Raw genomic sequence first — 21568 nt, 5'->3', positions numbered from 1 at the left:
TATTTATGATTTTTTGAAAAGCAGAAAGCTCATCATTCATATCGTCACAAGTTTTGTCACTTGGGCATATTTTTTTCATCAAATTTTTCGAGGCGTTCTGGCGAATTTGCTTATGAGGGGAACTTTATTCCACTTATAAGTTTCCTTTTCTTCTTTCAGAAACTTTCCTCCAACTTTCTTCTTTTTGTAAATTGTTTTTACAAAAAAGTCCTCATATTTTAAATCACTCATGTCATTTTTAATATCACTAAATTGTCATTTTTTGGGGAAACATCATTTGAGGAAGGAAAATGAGCATGTTTAGAAACATTTCCCTCAATTTCTGAGTCACTTTCATGATCAGAATGTTCGATGACTTCCGATTCATCGACATCAGATGCGTTATCCAAATTGTTGGAGTCTTCATCAACCGAGACTTCTTCTAAAACACGCAAATAATCTTCAGGAGGTACAATATTCTTTCTGTACATATTTGGAGGAGTGGCGTACTGCGTTCGCCTACGCGACATGTTCACAATAACTGCTTGCGGAAGGAAGGCGAAAACCAGACTGACCAGAAATACCAGGTGCATTGCACTCATGGAATGTTTCTAGGAGGGTAGAGGAAGGGAGGAAGCTCAGGAAAGAGTTGTCTAAAAATTACAGCCCAAAAGATGGCATTGGCGTACTCTGTACGCCAGCCCCTCCATTGCAGGGTTAAACTAGGTTAGTTGGTTATTTGAACATAGAAAGAACATAGGAGCTATTTGGTTAAGATGCTTTTATAGAGAACCTTTGTAAAGAGAACCTAGAAAACTATGAAAACCAACCATGCAGCCCTGGTTAGACTTTGCAACAAACAATTAGTATTTAACAATCTTCAAATGCTAGGTAACTGGTGAGGCTCCAATTTAATATTTTATTTTTAAATATTTAAAATAGTGCTGTATTCTTAGGACAAACAAAAAGCAGAATTTAAGTTTTGTTAACTTGTTAGTAAACTACCAACCCGTAGTGCAAATGAATATTCAATTTCTTTTGCAATAATTGTATTCACTTAATATTCTTGGAATATGAGCTAAAGAAGGAATATCCTCGGAAGATTAAAGAAGTGTTTAAACCCAGGCTGCATTCAGGTATCAAAACGATTCTGTAATTGCCCGAGTAGTTGACTTTTAAATGGCAGTGAATTAAGCAGATAACTTTTAATCTTACATTATTCAGTCAGAAAAACGTATTGCAAATGTTTGTATTGCATGACAATGCATCTTTTCATTATTCAATAACTAATCGAAGAACCGCTTGTGTTCCGAAAATAAGTATGTGTACTCAATTGTCCTGCATGTTCTTCAAATTTGTCTTCTTGTGATTTTTTCCTATCATCAAAACTAAAGTTGCCTCTCAAAGGAAGGTTTTTTTGACATTGAAGAGACAAAAGGAGTATGACATCTACTTTTAGAGGCATGTCAAAAACAGTTCTCTTCCATTACATGTTTTGCATTCAGACAAAAGTTGCATCAGCATAAATTCTATAATCTATTTCTATTACAGTCTGATTACTTTATTAACATACAGTGAATATATACCAAACCTTTTACTTCAGATTCAGTAATTCGGAATTTTTGACGGAATTGTTGTCGGAACTAGGACTTAGAAGATAAGTCAAATTGAATATTTCGATAATCCAGTAAATTCAAGGTCGAAGTTTCAACATTTTATTTTCGAAGGGAGGGGGAATTTTTTTCAGTTTTTGTCCATTATCCTAAGTATATTTGCTTCGATTCTTTATTTTTCCCATAAAAGCGAAAATCTTATGCATGGTATACATATAACGCATAGCTTCGAATTAAAATTTAATAATATACAGGGTGGTTATAATTAAAGTTCCACTTTGAAACGGTCATAAAAGGAAAACTACTGGATCAAATGTTATCAAACTTGGTAACCGTGTAAAGGAGGTCGTGGAAATTTATTTTCCGCGAAAAAAAGAAAGTTCAAAACCTCACCACCGGGGGAAAATGGCGCTGTATGCAATATTGTTAAATGAAATATGGGTTGGAATCTAACTTAACCTTTTGTTACATAGGTTTATTATGCTGTATTCCCTTAAGAAACTTTGAAGTAAGCAAATTACCATTTAAAAGCTTTAAATTCGATAAAAGTCGAGTGTGCCATCCGTGTAAGGGAGAAATTTGTCCGTGAAAACCACGAATTGGCGATTAGAAAATGTGAGATCGCAAATCACTCGCACAAGTGCGTACAATCTGGAAATCGTTTTCTTACAGATCGCTGATTTGTAATTTTTGAAGCTTGAATTCGGCCCTAAAACATCAAGATACTGATTCAGAACGCTTTTAATCGATTTGGGGCAAAGAAATCCCTCATGTTATCTCCCTAGTTCCATTGCATTCTCCTACTGCATTTGATTGCATAGCAGTCATTCCACACCATTTGGTGTGGAATGACTGCTATGACCACACCATTTGGTGTGGAATGACAGCTAGTTTCATAACTGAACCATTTTTCTCTGAAGAGCAGTCGACAACTGGACCACTGTGATTGCCGCTCGCTTAGAGTCAATATTAAAATGTTTCGTGATACATGAACTGCAGTAATGGGGAATTTTAGATACTATGATTTTTATGCAGGGCTGGACCCCACCTCACATGTGTCGCACAGTTACTCAGGCAACATTTCATGAATGAACGTCTTATATGCCGACACTTCCCCTCTTCCCACCAGACCTCAACCTCTGTGACTTTTGCCTATGGGGTTATCTCAAAAGCACTGGTTATAGTGATAATCTAAACAATTTGGCAGAAATGAAAAATGTGATACACCAACATGTCCGTAACATTCCTCCTGATATGCTAATAGCTGCTGTTGAAAATGCAGTAACAGGATTTAACTTGCTTTTGGAAAATGCTGGACGCTACATTGAACATGCTTTGTAACATGTTTCGGAAACGATCAAACACATTTTAAACCGATGTTTTCATGTCTTATTTCATGTAACAATATTGCATACAGCATCATTTTTCCCCTGGTGGTGAGTTTTTAACTCTTTTTTTCCCACGGAAAATAAATTTCCCTAACCTCCTTTACAGGATTCCCAAGTTTGATAACATTTGATCCGGTAGTTTTCCTTTTATGATTTAGATTGTTTCAGCCGATATACGAATCGGGTTACTCGGTGGTACAGAATAAACACTGCTGGACTGTTTTACTTCTTTGTCATTTAGCAAAAAAAACTTTTAATTAAAATATTTATCCTTTGGACTTCGCTTTAAACTTTATTTATAATTAAAATGACTAGAAAAGGAAAAGCTGTCTTCAGCTGAAACGCATTTCATGTAATTGATATTTTAAAAAAAATTGACATGAATGCAAAATTTATGGAAGTATAGTAATCGAAAAATCTTAATTTTATTGTGTTAGCACTGAAAATAACTGTAGAAGGAAAGAAGAAAATTAGGGAGAAAAGTAAGCAAAACTTTGCAGGGAAGTTTGGCTGTCGGACATACCAAGATGTTTCAAAAAGTTGGACGATTTTGAATATACTTTCAGGATACTGTAAAGAATTTAGGTGTTCAAAGAGAAAACACTTTGACGTGTACACCAGCAAATACCATCAATTGAGCTTGTGTTAACAGAAAAGACAAAAACGACATCATTGCAGATTAAAGTGTAGAGTGACTGGTTTTAGACTATATGGTTGTATAAATTTAAATTACGTTATAGAACATTATATTGTATCATAAATGGAGAATCTCATGATTTCTCAATCGAATTATTTGAAGATTCAGGAGTTTATCCAGTGATGTATGTGGATGTCACCTAAAAACCCTCTTTTTTCTCATCCTGATGAAACAGCAGCCGAGCGGTAAAGTTGCTGAACACTGGTAGTTTGGTCCAAAGTTCAAAATCTGCGAACGGGCTGGCTGCATGGACGTTTTTGTGGTTTTCCCCATGTGTAACGTGTATACAAGCCAGTTTCCCTTAAGTCATCAACGAAGGCATCCCTCTCCTTAGGCAGATAGCCCTAGTGTGCTTTGTCATAATTAAATAGACCAAAACCTCTTGATGAAACCAGTCTTTCCTTTTATCTCATACCCTCAAAATGCTTAACCTCTAAAGACTGATAAAGGCTCTGACCAAATACTGAGGAAATGGATTGAATTGGATTATTAAGTTACGGCAATGCAGGAATATCTGCCTAAAAGGAAGGATGCCTTCGTAAAGAACTTTCTAAAGGAAACCAGCTGGCATACACATTACACATGAGAAAATCCATGAAAACGCCCATGCAACCAGCCTGTTTACTGGGATATGAACCCCGGAGTGAACTACCAGTGTTTAGTGACTTTAGCACTCGGTCGTTTGTGGGCCTTTATGAAATGGAAGGCGATAACTTAATTTAAAATGATTGTCAGAAATACCAAGATGTTTCGAAAAGTTGGATGCTTTTAATATACTTGCAGAATGCCTAAAGAAAAAGAGCAAGAATGAAGCAGAATGCCTGAAGAAAAAGAGAAGAAAAAATTAATTTTTGCGTAAAATTTAGTATTTGTATTTTTTTTTTTTTTTTAATTTAAAACTTCTTAATCTTATGATATTTTATTCTTGCGATTTCAGAAATAAAATATTTGACTAAAATATGAATAACATTTTAAGAAACCAAATGCGGATAAAATTGTGTAAAGCAATGGGCACAATGATAAAAACTGTTTAAAGCAGCGTATGCAAGTCATCCTAAGTTAAAATGTTGGTTATACATCTCTCTTATTTATATATATCTTTTCTGAACGGAACATTGAAAGGCGTGTTAACTGTGATTTACTGTATTTGCTCTTTTAATATATGCAGTTTTCAAATGCATCGTAGTCCGGGTTACAAAGTATTCTTCCGAAAGAAACGCAGTTCAAGTAAATAAAATCAAAATCTGGAAAATTTATATTAATAAATATATTTAAAATGCTCAGTTCGAATGAATAAATAGAAAATTTTAAAATAATTATCTGAAGAGACAATGCTACACTAACAATTAAAATAAAAGACTAAAAATTTAAAAATTACCTAAAATCGTAACTATGACTAAAAATATAGTATAAAGAAAACTATTTGAAAAAAAAAAAAAAAAAAAAAACAATGCACCTCTGATTAAACTACGCAGTTCGAATGAGTAAATAGAAATTTTTAAAACATTTATTCGAAAGAAACCATGCTACTTAAACAATTAAAATAAAATTCGAAAAAGAAAAAATACTTAAAATAATAAAAATTATAATTAAAAATATAATATAAAGACCATTATCTGAAAAAAGGAATGATCATGACTTTTTTCCCTCCTCACGCATGAGGTAGAAAGGGAAAGGAAAATAGGTTGTCATGTATTAAGAAGAACGGGAGATATAGAACTGTCCCCCCCTTTTTTTTAGCAGTGTACATGTACAAAAAAACAAATCATTACAGTTTGAGAAAAATTGGATGATTTATTGAAGTGATAGAGCTTCACAAAGTGAAAAAGTCAATAACACGTTTGTCCACCTCTGGCTCTTATGCAAGCAGTTATTCGGCTTGGCATCCATTGATAGAGGTTGTGGATGTTCTCCTGAGGAATATGTGCAGAAACATGTGCAGTGAAGGGGCAGGCATTATCTTGCTGAAATGTAAGCTCAGGGCGGCGTGACATGAAGAGCAATACAACAGGCCTGTTTGGGTCTCATCCCAAATAACACACTCTAAATAAATTCGCTGGTTCGATTCTTTATTAATTCTCATAATTAATTACAATTAACTCATAGCTGTGACCAGCCCTCTTACACCGTCGATGGCGATTCTCAAACTCGTTTGATCATCACATTACAGATGCGCATGCGTGGATTACATTACAGATGCGCAGGCGCGAACATGCCGCCCCGTGTTGCAATGCTTAGCATTCAACTATTGTAATTAAGATATAGCATAAAAAAAATTAAACAAGTATATCATAAACAATTTTGAATAAGTACTATTACATAAAATCATTATTATAATTAGACATTTACCATATACATTAGCATGCAACTCAAAGCAATGCAATATAACATTTCAGTTACATAATGGCATTTTATGTGAAGCACATTCAATACTGTACAATAACTATAAAGACAGCACTCATTTTTGTATTGGTAAGACACATAATTTGGTAATTGGTTGTTTGAAAGTTCCAGTTTGAGTTTTCACATTACACACGCGAACCTTTCCATCTTTACCATAAAATACTTCTATTATACGACCAACCGCCCAATTACAACAAGGCAAATTATATTTAATTAAGACCATGTCTCCAACTTCATATTGTTTTTAGAACTTTGCCATTTAGATCGATTTTGTAAATGACTTAAATAATTGGAGTTATATTTTTTCCAGATAATTTGTACTAATTTTGTGATCTGTTGCCACAATTTTAACCTGTTAATGTTAACTTCCATGATATCTGGCTCAGGGATCGAATTAATTGCTCTACCAATTAAAAATGCCCAGGTGTTAGAACCTCTAAATCATCAATGTCCGAAGACGAGGGTGTCAATTGTCGAGAGTTTAAAATTCCTTCAATCTGAATCATAATTGTTAAAAATTGTTCAAATGTCAATTTTGCATTACCTACGACACGTTTGAAGTGGTACTTAAAAGATTTAACTCCAGCCTCCCAAAGGCCTCCAAAATTGGGTGCTCTGGGAGGATGAAATTTCCATTCGATATTCTCAGAACTCAAATAACCAGCTAAAAGCTCATCATGTTCGTTCACTAGTTTGTTTAACGTCTTTAATTCTGCATTTGCACCTACAAAATTCGTAGCGTTATCACTAAATAGTGTTAAACTTTTACCTCTTCGTGCAAAGAAACGTTTCAAGGTAGCCATTAATGCTTCAGATGTTAGGTCTGTTATCAGCTCTAAATGAATGGCCTTAGTAACCATACAAATGAATATACACACATAAACTTTTTGATATATACCTTTTCTCTGGTTTTTGTACTTAATTAAGAATGGGCCACAGAGGTCAACTCCAGTACAATTGAATGTAAGGTTAGCTGTGTTTCTTTCCTTGGGTAAATCACCCATGATTTGCTGAGCTACAATGGGATTAGCTTTAAAACATATTATACAATTTTTCTACAAACATTTCTACCACTTAAATCCAAAATTTTTGTCTTATATGATATAACAAAGCTTGAGGACCCACATGCAAATATTTTAAATGATAGTAATTAACTATTAACTCTGTTAATATATGTTTAGAAGGCAGAATAATAGGAAATTTTTTCTCTTAAGTTAAATTGCTATTTTTTAATCTACCTCCAACTCTCAACAGTCCATTACTGTCAATGAAAGGGTTAAGACTTTTAATAGAACTATTTCTTGGAACAATACCTGATTTTCTTAAGATCATTTATCTCATTTATAAAATACTCACCCTGTACTAATTTTATTAAAGTTTCTTCAGCTGCTCTCAATTCTCCCACTTGTAAATTACCTACCTTCTTTTGTTCTTGCTTACAATTCTTATAAAACCTAAAACAAAAACTTATAATATGAATTAATTTTAAATACTTATTACTGCAATTAAATAAATCATTAACAAAATTATTCACATTCAGATTTAAACATGTAGATAGTTCAGAATCAGCAAAGTTTTTAAGTTCATTACTGTCCTTTTCAGTAACTGCTTCAGGTATAACTCTTATAGGGTACTCACTCTTCATTAAGAAGTCAGGCCTGTTCCACCACAGTTGACTTAGTTGCAGTTTTTTGGCAGACATACCTCTAGATATGAGATCTGATGGATTTTCTTCAGAAGCAATATGATGCCACTGTGCTATTTCACTCAGATCATGTATCTTTGGAATCCGGTTTCCATGACAGCACAATCATAGAATCGGTCCAAAGGTGGATAGCAGTAAGCTCCAATTTTAACGATGATTTCACTCGATGCATTAGTTTAGAATATCAGATAGTATTGCTGCACAAAGCTCAAGTCTTGGGATTGTAGTCTTCTTTAGGGGGGAGACACGCGATTTACTGCACATCAACCTCACTGATGTATGGTTTGTTGCTGGTGTTGCTTTACAGTAGATAACTGCTCCATAGGCGGCCTCTGAGGCATCACAGAAACCGTGTAATTCAATCTTGATTCTATCTGGTAATAAAATAAATCTATGGACTTCAATGTTGTTAATTAACTGCAAGGTAGTGGAGAATTCTTTCCATTCTTTAGCCTCCTTTTCTGGCAAAACATCATTCCAGTTCAATTTTAACAGCCATAATTTCTGCATAAATATTTTTGCTACAAATATAACTGGGGAAACTATTCCCAATGGGTCAAAGATACGAGATATGATGGATAACACTTGCTGTTTCGTAACCTTTACGTTGTCTTCGATTTTAACGTTGAAGCTCTAACAATCTCCTTTTGACTTCCATAAAATACCCAATGTTTTAGATTCTTCTGATTTACCAAAGGGATATGTTTTGTCGTTTGTTTGACACAGTTCAGTAGCATTACTACACCACTTATGGAGTAACATACCTCCACTCTTCAAAATGCCTATTAACTGATTTTGAAGTTCTAACGCAGAACTTAGCGACTCAGCTCCAGATAGAATATCGTCCATGTACATGTCTTTTCTCAGTACAGGTGCTGCTAAAGGAAATTTATTTCCTTTGTCCTTTGACAGCTGTACAAGTGTTCTCATTGCTAAAAATGGTGCACTCACAGTTCCATAGGTAACGGTGGTTAGCTCAATGTTTTTAACTGGCTTATCAACGCCTTCTTTCCATAAAATCCTTTGCAACTTCCACTGATCTGGATAGATAGAAATAGCTCGATACATCTTTTGTATATCAGCAGTGAAAGCAAAAATATATTTCCTGAAAATTTTAAATATTCGGGATTCTTTACTAAGCGTTTCCATAAGGAATTTGATTTACTCGTTGCAATTTGTTTAGAACTTCCCAAAGTGTCCAGATCCTCCTTTAATGGCATTTTAACAACGTACCTACCAGTTTTATCTCGTGTATAATTTTCTACGAAATGTTTCTCACAAATTAAAAATTCTTTGTTTTTGGGTTTATCAGCTTCAATATTTTCTAATTCCCAAAATTTTCTAAGAGTTTTATCTAAGTTGTCTTCTTCCTTTATCAACCCACAATGAACCCTGCTTTCAGTCTCTGTTGGAATACTTCCAGACACGATAAAACCAAAAACTGTATCTTGAAAAATAAGATCAGGATTATTCATTCGAATTTGACTCGGTTTCAAAAGTTCATAAAAAACTCCCGCTCCCAACAACATATCTACCCTTTCTGGAACATTAAATCCTTCATTTGGTAATTTTAACTTAGGAAGATCTTGCACTGAAATTTTAATTTTGCGTGAAGGTCATAAATCAGCAGTTATTTTTGGAATTACTAAAAAGTCCAAATTCTTTATAAAAGTTCCTTCTTTATTGCATATCGAAGCATTAATTTTATGCTTTATTGTTAAAGTAGCAACATTTATTCCCAAAACTGAAATGTTTGTCTTTTCTTTCTCTAACTGCAAATGCTCAATAAGATTCCATGTCAAAAAGTTCGACATACTGCCCCCGTCCAGCAGACACTTCACTCTGTGTTTTTTTTCCTTGTTATCAATTAGAAAACATATGATGGTTGAAAGCAGAACTGTACTCTGTTTATTTGAATAATTGCTGAGAAATGCCTTTTGAACGAACTCCTGCGCATTAACATTCAAGGTCGATGAGTCATCTCGTTTGGGAACATTGCAGTCAGATACATTTGTTTTGTTTTTATTTTGTTCCGATGAAGAACATTCTTTCTCCTTTACGATATTATTTACTTTCAGAAAGTGAATAGTTTTGTGGTGCCATTTTTGACAAACACAAGAATATTTCGATGGGCAATTTGATACTGAATGCATATGTAGACAGTTAAAACATAATTTATTAGATTTCACAACCTGTACTCTTTCATATACCGGTAATTTTAAATACGATGGGCATTTTGCCAATCCGTGATTCTCGTGGCATAAAATACAGTTCTCTGTTTTAACATCTGATAAAAACACTTTAGCTACACTTTTTGAGCTATTCTACTTACGATTAACATGAGAATTCTCAGTAAGAGGTTTCCTCGTGACGTGAAATATAAATCTATTTCTTTACCTAACTCACTAGGTGAAAACCATGAATCACCTTTCCTCACTGCAATGTGAGAAGCTGTTCCTGTATCTAAAGATTGGCATAACATATCTGAAACTGTTAGTTGTTTGAGGGTCTCGAAGTCAGTTACCTTCCTTAATTTTAAATAATAATCCCAGGCAGTTACTAAGCGTGAAGCAAACTGCAGAGTTTCATGTGGTTGTTTAACAGTTTTTCTAAAGTTTTCTAAACACGAATATGGTGTTGGCTGAAACTCCTTCAGAACTACTTCTTTTACTTTTTCATAATTCGCGATATCCTTATCATGTAAATAGGTTATTATATTCGAAGCTTTGTCTTCTAACAGAATTTCTGCTTTATAGTCCTCTGAAACATTTTTTGTAATAAACGCTCATTCTAATGATGAAAAGAAAAATCCCCAACTCTCAGGCCATATAGGAATTTTTACAGTTAAGGTTCTGATACTTTTTATTAATTGATCTAGTGACTCTGATTTTGTTTCGGTTTCGCTTACACCATCAAGTTTAGTTTCTGCTTTAAGCTTAGCTAACTCTAACTCATTCTTTGATCTCTGAAGTTTTATTTTTTCTAACTCGACAAGTTTTTGCTGTTTTTGCTCTTCCTGTTTTCTATTTTCGATAATAGAGTTTGCTATCTCTTTTACTAAATCTTGTTTAGTTTTAAAAATTTCACTATTCTCAATAATATCAGTCAAATCTGCTATAGTCATTTTTTCGTCAACATTTAGATTTATTTCTAAGGCAATAAGCCTTAAATCTTTTTTAGCACGCTTAAATAACATTGTTATTTATAACAGAACAAGCACAGAATGTACAGAATTAACAAGAGAGGAATCATTTACCTCTGCAGTAATTCACTTTTGATGAATATCCTTATCCAAAATCAGCGATATTCATTGAAAAGAACAAGCTGGGAATACTGGCAAACACAAACACTCCTATGTTCTCAAAAACGAAACACTATTTATTCACACACAAAACTCATGCTCCGGTCGACTATGACCAGATATGTTTGGGTCTCATCCCAAATAACACGCTCTAAATAAATTCGCTGGTTCGGTTCTTTATTAATTCTCATAATTAATTACAATTAACTCATAGCTGTGACCAGCCCTCTTACACTGTCGATGGCGATTCTCAAACTTGTTTGATGATCACATTACAGATGCGCATGCGTAGATTACATTACAGATGCGCATGCGTAGATTACATTACAGATGCGCAGGCGCGAACAGGGCCTTAGAACTTAGTCGACATACCACTGTGCTGTAAGGTTGCAATGGATGACAACCAAAGGGGTCCTACTATGAAAAGAAATGGCACCCTAGACCATCACTCCTGGTTGTCAGCCTGTCTGCCAGAAGACAATCAGGTTGGTATCACACCGCTTCTAAACACGAATATGGTGTTGGCTGAAACGCTTTCAGAACTACTTCTTTTACTTTTTCATAATTCACGATATCCTTATCATGTAAATAGGTTATTATATCCGGGGCCTCTCCAGACTCGCCTTCGCTGATCATCGGGGCTCAGTTCAAAGCGGGACTCATCACCGAAGATTATTCTACTCCAGTCAGTGACATTCCAGTGCAAATGATCACGACACCACTGCAAATGGTCTTGACATTGTACAGAGGTCAGTGGTAATCGGCGCAAAGGGCTCCGTGACATTAGCCCTCTTTCTGTGAGCCACCTATGAATGGTCCTTGCAGTCACTGAAGCACTAGTTGCACAAACAATCGATGATAGTTGTTGGAAAATATAACTTATTGTAAACCTTTCATTGCATCATCCCTCCTCCTTGAAATGTTTATTTAGTTTAGTTCTTATTTTAATGTAATATAATAGTATAGATAATGTAATATATTAGTTACTTCTACTTCTTTTTCTTACTGCCACCGTTTGCATTGAGAACGGACTGTTTCAACCTAATTGAGATGCAAAAACGAAAGTGATGTTACGTCATCTGGAAAGCCGATTCGTGCCGATAGCTGATTGGTTGCCGTGAGATGACGTCATGCCTACTTCTGCTATAAGTATCTCGCGTCGCTCTGGCTCAACCCTTCTAGTCTCCTTCTAGTTCCTGCTTTCCTGGCACTTGAGTGAGCGGTTTCCAGCCCTTTCAGAAGGATGCATGCAGTCCGGTGAATAAAGTGCCTTGGTTCCAGTTTGCGGGATGGCTGTTCCTGAATAAAGTTCCTTGGTTCTGGTTCGCGGGATGGCTGTTCCTGAATAAAGTTCCTTGGTGCCTGTCCGCGGGATGATTGTTCCGGAAAAAGTTCCTTGGTTCATATCCATAAGATGATTGTTCCAGAATAAAATTCCTTGGTTCCAGAGGCTACCATGTGAGTGAATGCCGGGTGCGGCATCCATGTTCTTCAATAAGGGCGGCATTTAAAATACGTGAGCGGCGATTCCTCATGCAAATGGAGTTAGGCTGGTTTTAAGTGCTTTCAAGAACTTCATTTAAATTTTCAGGTGTTTTCTCAACCATTGATCATGGACGTTTTGAATGTGTAGCCAACTTCATTTTTAGGCCGCATAATTAATGTTTGGGACATTTTTGTTTGTATTGAATGCCAGTGTTTTGGAGACCAGGTAAAAATATTATTTGATGAATGATGGTTATATTATATTTTTCCTAAGACTCTGATATTGTTGAAATTTATTTTCTGTGTTTTTATTCTTTATTATATTGTTAATAAATTGGTTAAGTTCAAAACCTTTTATTGTCTTCAATGTCTGCACAACATGATCTCTCAGGGAGCTTTTATTGCTAAATGTTTAATTTTTTTTCAAACTTTAAACTTTGCTTTAGCATCAATAGTGATGCATCTGGGACTGCGAGTGCTGCTCTGAGGACTGCTCGGTCTTCAAGTTCTGTCATTTCTCTAGGCCTACAGCTTCCTTCTTGACGCTGTGTGCGGCCATGATTCACCCATTCCTGCCAACATCGTCTAATAGTGGCATCGCTCCTGCTCAAATGTTGAGCTATTCGCTGATAAGACCAACCGGCTTCTTTGAGCCCAACTACACGACCTCTCTCAAATTCTGACATCTGAGCATATCGTTCGCGCACCTGTATGCGAGGCATATTTACTGTCTACCAGAGTACATGGAATGAAATTCGTGAAGAATTTATGACCTAGAGTTGTAATTTCTCCTCTTGAATATCCTGCCAGTTGCACAGATCAGATGCGCTGTAGCGAGAACCGTTCATTCATTGGCAGCCAAAATGTAAAATTTGCATTTTCCGTCGAAACCTGTATGCATATTAGTTTCTGTCTAATTTGCTTTATATCTTCTCGGTGCGTCTTTTTTTTTTTTTTTTTTTTTTTGTCTAAGAGTGTAAATAGACACACACACATATATATATGTGATATTTTAGCAGTTGTGATGAAGCTTGGCATCAATGTTCAGGCATGGCCTTTTTGCAGAGTGGTAAGGAGGATATCCAATGATGACACATAGAGGAATTTCACTTCTAATTGCACATATTTATTTAACTTGAATAGCAGATCAATTTCCTTTTCCGACGAAGTTCTCCAAATTACATATTCAATAATGTGTTACTAAGTAGGATTAAATTTTGACTTTCTGCATCATAACGTTCTAACAAAGAAAGAAAGATGAGAAGCGTCCGATGCAAAATGGCACGCACTCAGTATTTATAGTAGTGGTTACGTAATAGGCTAGCAAATTCTAGAAGGTACTGATCTAGGGTAAAGATTCTGAATTGCAGAAAGTTAATTAAAGGTTGCTTGTTCGCAAAGAGCAAAGCCATCATATTTTTCATATTTTACATCTTCCCCCCTTCTCAAAAACAAGAGGCCGGGTGAGCAAAGCTAGTAGATTAGTGAAGCAAGAAGTATGAGGAAAGGCATGAAGAAACATCCAGGACATAGCTTACAGTCTTTAACTGTGTCACATCATAAATCATGATCTTTTCTCATATAATTATAAAGTTTTTGAAGTATACTATTTTACAATGATTGATAAATAAACATATAACTAAATTTTATATGGAAGAATAATAATAAATTTAAAAGCATAAAAACGCATAAAAGACCTGAAATTTTCTCAAAATGTCCATTAAACAGTCCTTTCATAAAAATAGTTGAAATTGAATAAAGTACTTTTTTAATTTCTCTTAAGGCCAGTAAGTCAGTTCATTTTCATCTTGTGGAATAATAAGTTTGCAAATATTATGCACTTTTCCAATAAATATGATTCAATAATAATTTGTGAAAGCAAGGCATTTAAAATTTTTCTTTTCATATAAAACTTAGAAGATATACAATTAATACCATTTATAAATAATGTATAATGTGCATTTATTCTTCTCATCGTAGGTAATTAACAATACATTGACATATTTTAAAATAATTTAAAAATTACAATACAATTCAATATAAATAATGATGTGATACGATAAGACCTTAACACTTTGAATCAAAAGTTTTGGCATGTCCTCGCCAACAGATCAGCTTGACGAGCTTGCTGATGGTTGGGGGGTGCTAGGCACAAAATATCAAAAAACCTCCGTTGCCTATTAAAAGGTAACTTTGTCTTTGGCATTGTATAATACATCAAAGGGTTTTTATAAAAAATGTCAAATTCTACAAAATTAAAATTTAAGACAAATAACTTGTATAATCAAATTAGAGTCTTTTTTAGAATTCTTGGAAACTAGAAATAAGTATTACCTTGCAACGAGAAGAAAAAAAAAATTTTGTTACAAAATAATCTAAAATTATGTGAAAATATGTGTTTATGTGTGTGTGCATGTGTGCTGTGTGTGGTAGCACTTCTATGCTAATCTATGGTCAGAGGATCGTGGCTGGTATGAAAAAGTATATTAAAACCCTAGCCAGTTTCATGACCATAGCTGACTCTCCTAACAAACAAACAAAAAAAAAAAAATTGAGGGGGTGTTCGGAGTATTACCTAGGAGGATGTCGGGCATTTGCTATCAATTCTTACTTCCTCTCTAAAGAGAAGACGCAAGAAGTAATACGCATAGTGTGATATGTCGTGTCGAGAACAGTTTAGCATACACATTCTTCTTTATTGAAAATCATGAGGGCCAGATTTTCAATGATGCAATGCACAAAGTGTATTAGTGCAATGCAAAAAGGGTTAGAGTTTTCCCTCAAGGGGACTCAAATTTTGAACAAAAAAAACTCTAGGGATAGAAGGTTTGATGGTCACCCTCTTCATCAGACTATGATGTAAATCTCAGTACAATAGGTAGTTGTGCAGTAGTATAACCCCATTTAATGCATGAGACATTTAATAAGCCTTAGAAAATGTCACTTAATCTTTTTTTTAACTTATTCTGTATATAGTATGTGTTTTTCTTTTTTAGAGGAATTGCTTTGGCTGAAAAAATAAATACGCCAGCAGTGTATCAAGATTGTGCTAGTATATTGGAAGAAATGAAGGTTTTTTTTTAAGTTCTATCATTTTCTGTAGTTAATAATATTTTTTCCCTTAAAATATTATTTTTATACTTTATTCTGTATTATTTTTGTAGGTGATATCAGATGCTGCATTTTTATATGAAAAGGGTGGATTTTTGGAAAATGCTGCAGCGTTGTACATAAAGTTGAAAAACTGGTAAATTTTCATATTTCTTGCAAAACGTTTTATTATGTGTAGAGTTTTTGCATTGTCCATCTAAAAATAAACTTTTGTATGTAGGAAAAAAGTAAAAGATTTCTTACCGTATATTACCTCACCAAAAGTGTTCAGCCAGTATGCAAAGTCTCAGGAAGCTGAAGGAAAATATTCAGAGGCAGCAGCAGCATATGAAAATGCATCTGAATATGCAGAAGCTATTAGGTAAGCCAATCTTTTGATAGACAATTTGAAAACATATTGCATCTAGAAGTTATTTTTCATTTAAAAATTATTGATTAACAGGGTCTATTTAAACCATTTGAAAGATCCAGATTCTGCAGTGAAGATTGCAAAAACTTCTAATTCTTTAGAAGGAGCCCGCATGGTTGCAAGGTTAGCACTTTTGTATAATCTTGACTGTTCATGAAATTTTTAACTTTTTTCTAATTATGTTATGGCTAATTATCTTAATCTAGGCTCTTTATAAAAATGTATACTCTGTGTGCATTGTAATTATTTTCTTATATTTTTAGATTTTTCCAGAGTTACAATGATAGTCCTTCAGCTATAAAATTTCTAGTCTTATCATATTGTAAAAGTGAAGCACTTGTATTAGCTCAGGAGTCACATAACATGGATGTTTTTGCTGAAGCTATTGGTGAAAATGGAGATCCCGAAGATTACATTAACATTGCTGTGTATTATGAAGATAAGCAAAATCTCCTTCTTGCAGGAAAATATTTTATTTTAGCACATCGTTATAAAAAGGTTTAACTTGATTTTCTTATAGTAATTTTCAGAACTAAATCCACTATATAAGAATCTAAACTGAATTGCAATATGAGTTGTTGAGTAGTATAACAGAGGCTCTTTCTTATGCTTTTTGTAACCTTATGAATCAAAGTTTTGAAGACAGTAAAGTCTGAATGTTTAAGCTCTTTCTGCTGTATCTTTTATTAATCTCTTTTTTCTATTTTGGTGCATATTTAATGTATTATACTTTTGCCAACAATAAGGCCCATTGTAAAGCAGGAAAAGAGATTGAATAGAATAAATTCTTTTTTTTTTTTATTTTGATCTTTATTGTAAACCTTATCATATGTAGCTATCAGTTTATTTATAGTGGAGGCAGCTACTGGAATGACTTAATTTTTTATGTTTCAAAGTGTAACTTATTCTTCCTTTTGGTTTTCATTGAATCATATGAACAATTTACCATAAGCAGGTTTGTAATTGCTGAATGCACATTCACTACAAAAAAAAAAAAAAAAAAAAAAAAGGCTCTATGGAAATTTTTTTTTATTCTTATTTTTTTTATTTAATTTTATAATATTAGGATTTTTACTACTCCTATTAAATTTAGCATTTCCTGCTTCGAATTTAATCATTTGCTTTGCGGTTCGTTTGATCTATGAATCTCACAACCCAGTTTTGTTTGGAATATTCTGATCGGGGAAATTACTGTTCTAAGCTACACAGTGTGTCATTTGCACTACAGAAATATTGAATGTTATTCATCATTAAGATGCAGAGATCATTTCATTATTATTTGAAACCATACATGTAAATAATTTCAGTAATCGCTGCTTGTTTGTGAAGTGAAAATAAATTGGATATTAAACAAAATGGGAATTGAGTCGAAACAAAAGTGGCATCTGAGACAGGACATTTTACTCTGCATGCATTAAGTAACAAATGAGAAGTAAAATTTATGAAACAAATATTATTTTATTGGAAGCAAAGCCATATAATTTATGAATTTATTTAATTTTAGATTGCTTCTGAGTTATTTCATACAAATTGCTGTTTTGTATAGAATGTTTTCAATCTGATATATGTTGAAGAAAAATAAAATGACTTTAAATTCAGAGCAGACAGATTGTGACTAAAGTAAAGACCGATCAAGCAAAACTTGACATTACGTTACAAGCTGAAATAACTAATTTACGTCCTCTCTTTATTATGGCGGCAAATATGTTTGGCGATATTCATCGTAAGATTTATGTTGATAGGAACATTCATGTTCAATTTTGCAAAGTTGTTGAAAAGACAGAGCATTTAAAATAGATGAAGAGATTAAGGAATTAATTAGTGTTAGAGAGGAAGAGTATGATGCAATGGAATCTTACAGAAACAAATATAAACTGAAATAATACAAGTTATATATGAGAAGAAATATAAGCAGGATAATGAAGGTAAATCTGTAATTTCTAGTAAGTGTGCATCTGACAATTTAAAACTTTCCAAATTAGGTCTTATACCGATTAGTATGATCTTATGCTGAGATCATGTGTTGCATTTTGGGATTCAATTCTGTCGAGTTCAGGAAGATAAAAAAATTAAGAGAAGAAGATAACCTTCAGTATCTGCTTTTTTCATTAAAACCAAAGACCAAAGCACACAATGTCACTGAAAGTTATCCAACTTCTAAGGAGAGCTATCTAAAAGTTATTGACCACTTAAAGTCCCAATTTGGCAAAAAGGACCTATTGACTGAAGTTTACATTCGAGATATTTTGGCAGTAGCAAATAACAAATCTATCATCTAGCTAACTGATTTATATGATAAACTTGGTCCATATCTACGAATGTTAGAGACATTGGGTGTGACAACATCTTATGCAAGATTGCTGTACCCTTTTGTAGAATCATGTTTTCCAGCAGATGTCAGAAAGGTTTGGGACAAGTATAGACCCAACAGAGAAGTCAAAGAAGAACCAGTCTTTGAAAGGAAAAAGTTCTAGAAAATTTGATGCCTTTCTTATGTCATAAAGTAGAGAGTGAAGAATGTCATTTTTTAGCAGAAAATGCATTTGGAAATGATATGAAATGAAAGAAATTCCATAAACCAATTTAAATGAACTTATTGCTGATACTCTAATTTCAAATACATCTGCAGGAAAAGTTAGTTGTATATTCTGTGACCATCCTCATACAAGTCAGGATTGTCAACAATGAGTTATGATGGCAGAAAATCCAAATTTATGTGAGAGAAATGCTGCCTTGTTTTCCTTAAGCCTGATCATGTGGCAAAAATCTGTCACAGTAGAATAAAATGCTTGATTTGTGGATGGAGGCATTATGTGTTACTCTACCCAGATATATGCAATGTATTAATTCCTCATCAAAGGGTAAAGTAGCAGATGAAGAGCAAAAATCATCCTACAGAGACTCTGTTGCCCTCAGAATGCGAAATATAGTTGAAAACAATCACAATCAGTGTATGACACAGGAGCAAAGGAAATCTGTATGTGGAAATTAATGGATGATGGATCACATCATTTTTATATTGAGTAAAGCATAGTTTCTGAGTTAAATCTTCCTCCTTTTGGAAAGGAAGTGTTGTCTCAAGGATTGTTTGGTGGAGGAATTTCTCCAGTTGCTGAGCATAGTAGATATGTAGTAACTATTGAAAGTTTAGATCAAAGGTATTCTACTTCAGTGTCTCTTCTCAATCAACCAAAGATTTGTTCAATGCTACCTAGAAATATGTGATGAAACATTACTTTTTGAACTTCCTTCTCAAGGGATAAAGCTGACAGATGTTGGAAGAGATCTGCCACCTGTAAGAGTTTTTCTAGGAACTGATGAAGTTGGATGCATTTTAACCAGAAAATTTGAGGTATTCGCATTGGGAGTTTCAGCCATAGAGACTTTACTAAGTAGGACAATTTTAGGACTAAGCAAGAAAAAGCAAATAGTTGATATGGTCACATTAAACCTCCAAAATACTGTGGTGCCGAAGATATGGAATACAGAAGTTTCGTTAATTACAGATCTTGTAGATAGAAAAAAAAAATCTTTTTTGAAGAAGAAACTTTGATCCATTTCAAGAAAACCTTAAGGGTATGTGAAAAACAGATGTTACGAAGGAGCATGGCCATTTCTAGTGGAAAGTACAACATACAGAATCACTACTTTATATGATAACAAAACGTTTGTTAAATGAAAATAACTTTGAAGCCTACTGTGTTGTATTCCAACAGTGAGAATTAGAAGGTCTCATAGAAATTCTTTCAATAGAGCAGCTTTTGAAGCTTTATCTCCTTCACAGGCCTGTTATCAAGCCATCCAGAAATACTATCAAGGTTTGCCTTCCTATTTTGCCTTAGGTACTATGAAAGTTGCTAGTGTTTTAGACTTCTTTGAAGCGACCTGGATATGCTTCCTTTTATAGAATGTTTGAGTATTGGACCGACTCTTATTACATCAGATACCACCACTACTGCTGAGATTCCATTTAGGTACTTTGGGGTAGTTGCTGACATAAAACCTTTTCTGCTAATAGGTTTAAAGGCCTAAGACAGAGATGTACTAGGGTTCTTGTGGTGGGAAGATGCTGAATGCACCAAACTTAAGATTTATAAACTTGGCCCGGAGGTTTTTGGCATCTCTTCTAATCCTTATCTCTTGAGTGCCACAATACGATACCATTAAATTAATGACATCAAAGAACTGGAGCAATTAAAATCTCTAGCTATACAAGTAATGAATGAAGCATCATTTGAATTGAGATGCTGGGCTCACACCAGAGTTCAAATGAAAGTTAAAGTCAAGGAAAGTCGAAGTGTGCTTGGTCTTAAGTGGGAGAGAGAGACTGTTGAACTTTAGTGCATTGATGCTCAAGCTGACATGAAATTTACCGAAGTTATTATGAAAAGAATGTTACTTTCTATTGTTACCAGCATATATAATCCTGTAGGCTTTATGTCAGCTGTGCCACTATTGCCAGAGTTGTTCTTCCAAAAAGCCTGGCACAATAATTTGGACTGGGATGAAGATTTGTCATCCGATTTGCAATTACATTATCAAAGATGGGCTAAACATTTAGTTTCTGTTGAGAAATACGAATTACTCAAGTGATATCACATGGAACTTTTGAAACAACCAACTTGTGCATACGAGGGTTGGGGCAAAAGTCATGGCAACTATTTTTTTCTTGTAGATATGTGAACAAATCACAAAACTTATATGTGTCGTGTGGAAATTCTGCAGGCATAGTGTGTAGGCAGAACAACAGACGGCTCTGTGGTAGCGAGGGCTCTGAAATCGGCCAGTTGGTGAGTGCCGTGCGAGATGGAAGTAACCCGTGTTGAGCAGCGCGCTTACATCAAAATAGCCGTTCCGTTCTCCGAAGGAGAAATGTGATGGAATGTCACAGTGAATGAAGCCCTTTAGAATAATGCCCTACTATATCGTACAGTAGCATGGTGGGTAGGAAAGTTTCAGCAAGGATGTGTTTCAACCAGTAATGAGCAACGTTCAGGACGACCGGTAAGTGTGCGGACCGACTTGGCACGTACCGTCATCGAGTACCTCATGGATGAAGACAGATGATGGACATTACCGGAGTTAGAGAGGGCAAGTAGCATCGAGAAACGCACCGTCCACAGGATACTGCATAATGAGCTAGCGTCAGAATCCTTCCCCAGTCAAATTGATGGTGATTGTCGCGTATGACGTCAGGGGTGTCATTGTTTGCCACTTTGTTCCTCATCGCAGAACAGTGACAGCACAGTACTACAAGGATTTCCTGGTGCGACAGGTACGACGTGGCGTTCGGGATAAACATCCGGATCTTGTGGACAGTGCAATAATTCTGCACGACAATGCAAGACCACAGAAAGCAGAGTGTGTACGGCATCTACTCCGACGTTGGAGATGGGAAGAATTGGAGTACCCACTGTACTCTCCTGACCTTTCGCCCTGTGACTTTTATCTCATTCCCAAGATTAAGGAACGAATAC

The 21568-nt window shown here is 34.7% G+C and overlaps 1 protein-coding gene across 2 annotated transcripts in view; it reads left to right on the top strand.

Moving 5' to 3' along the window:
• Oseg6 (intraflagellar transport protein Oseg6) overlaps positions 1-21568 on the top strand; it is a 210573-nt gene that overhangs the window by 151432 nt on the left and 37573 nt on the right. For both annotated transcript variants that reach the window (XR_015039212.1, XM_085809920.1), the window contains exons 24-28: positions 15568-15643; positions 15736-15818; positions 15903-16043; positions 16125-16214; positions 16355-16589. Coding sequence is in view for 1 of the 2 variants with exons in the window: in XM_085809920.1 (XP_085666046.1) it covers positions 15568-15643; positions 15736-15818; positions 15903-16043; positions 16125-16214; positions 16355-16589 (625 nt within the window). In the remaining variant the exon portion in view is untranslated. The remainder of the gene's footprint in view (positions 1-15567; positions 15644-15735; positions 15819-15902; positions 16044-16124; positions 16215-16354; positions 16590-21568) is intronic.

This window comes from Stegodyphus dumicola, chromosome X2 (genome assembly GCF_044657685.1).
Source record: "Stegodyphus dumicola isolate Sdum_Otavi_A_Nest chromosome X2, ASM4465768v1".
NCBI lineage: Eukaryota > Metazoa > Arthropoda > Arachnida > Araneae > Eresidae > Stegodyphus > Stegodyphus dumicola.
Note: the sequence above shows the minus strand (reverse complement) of the source record. Positions and strands in the feature narration are given on the sequence as shown.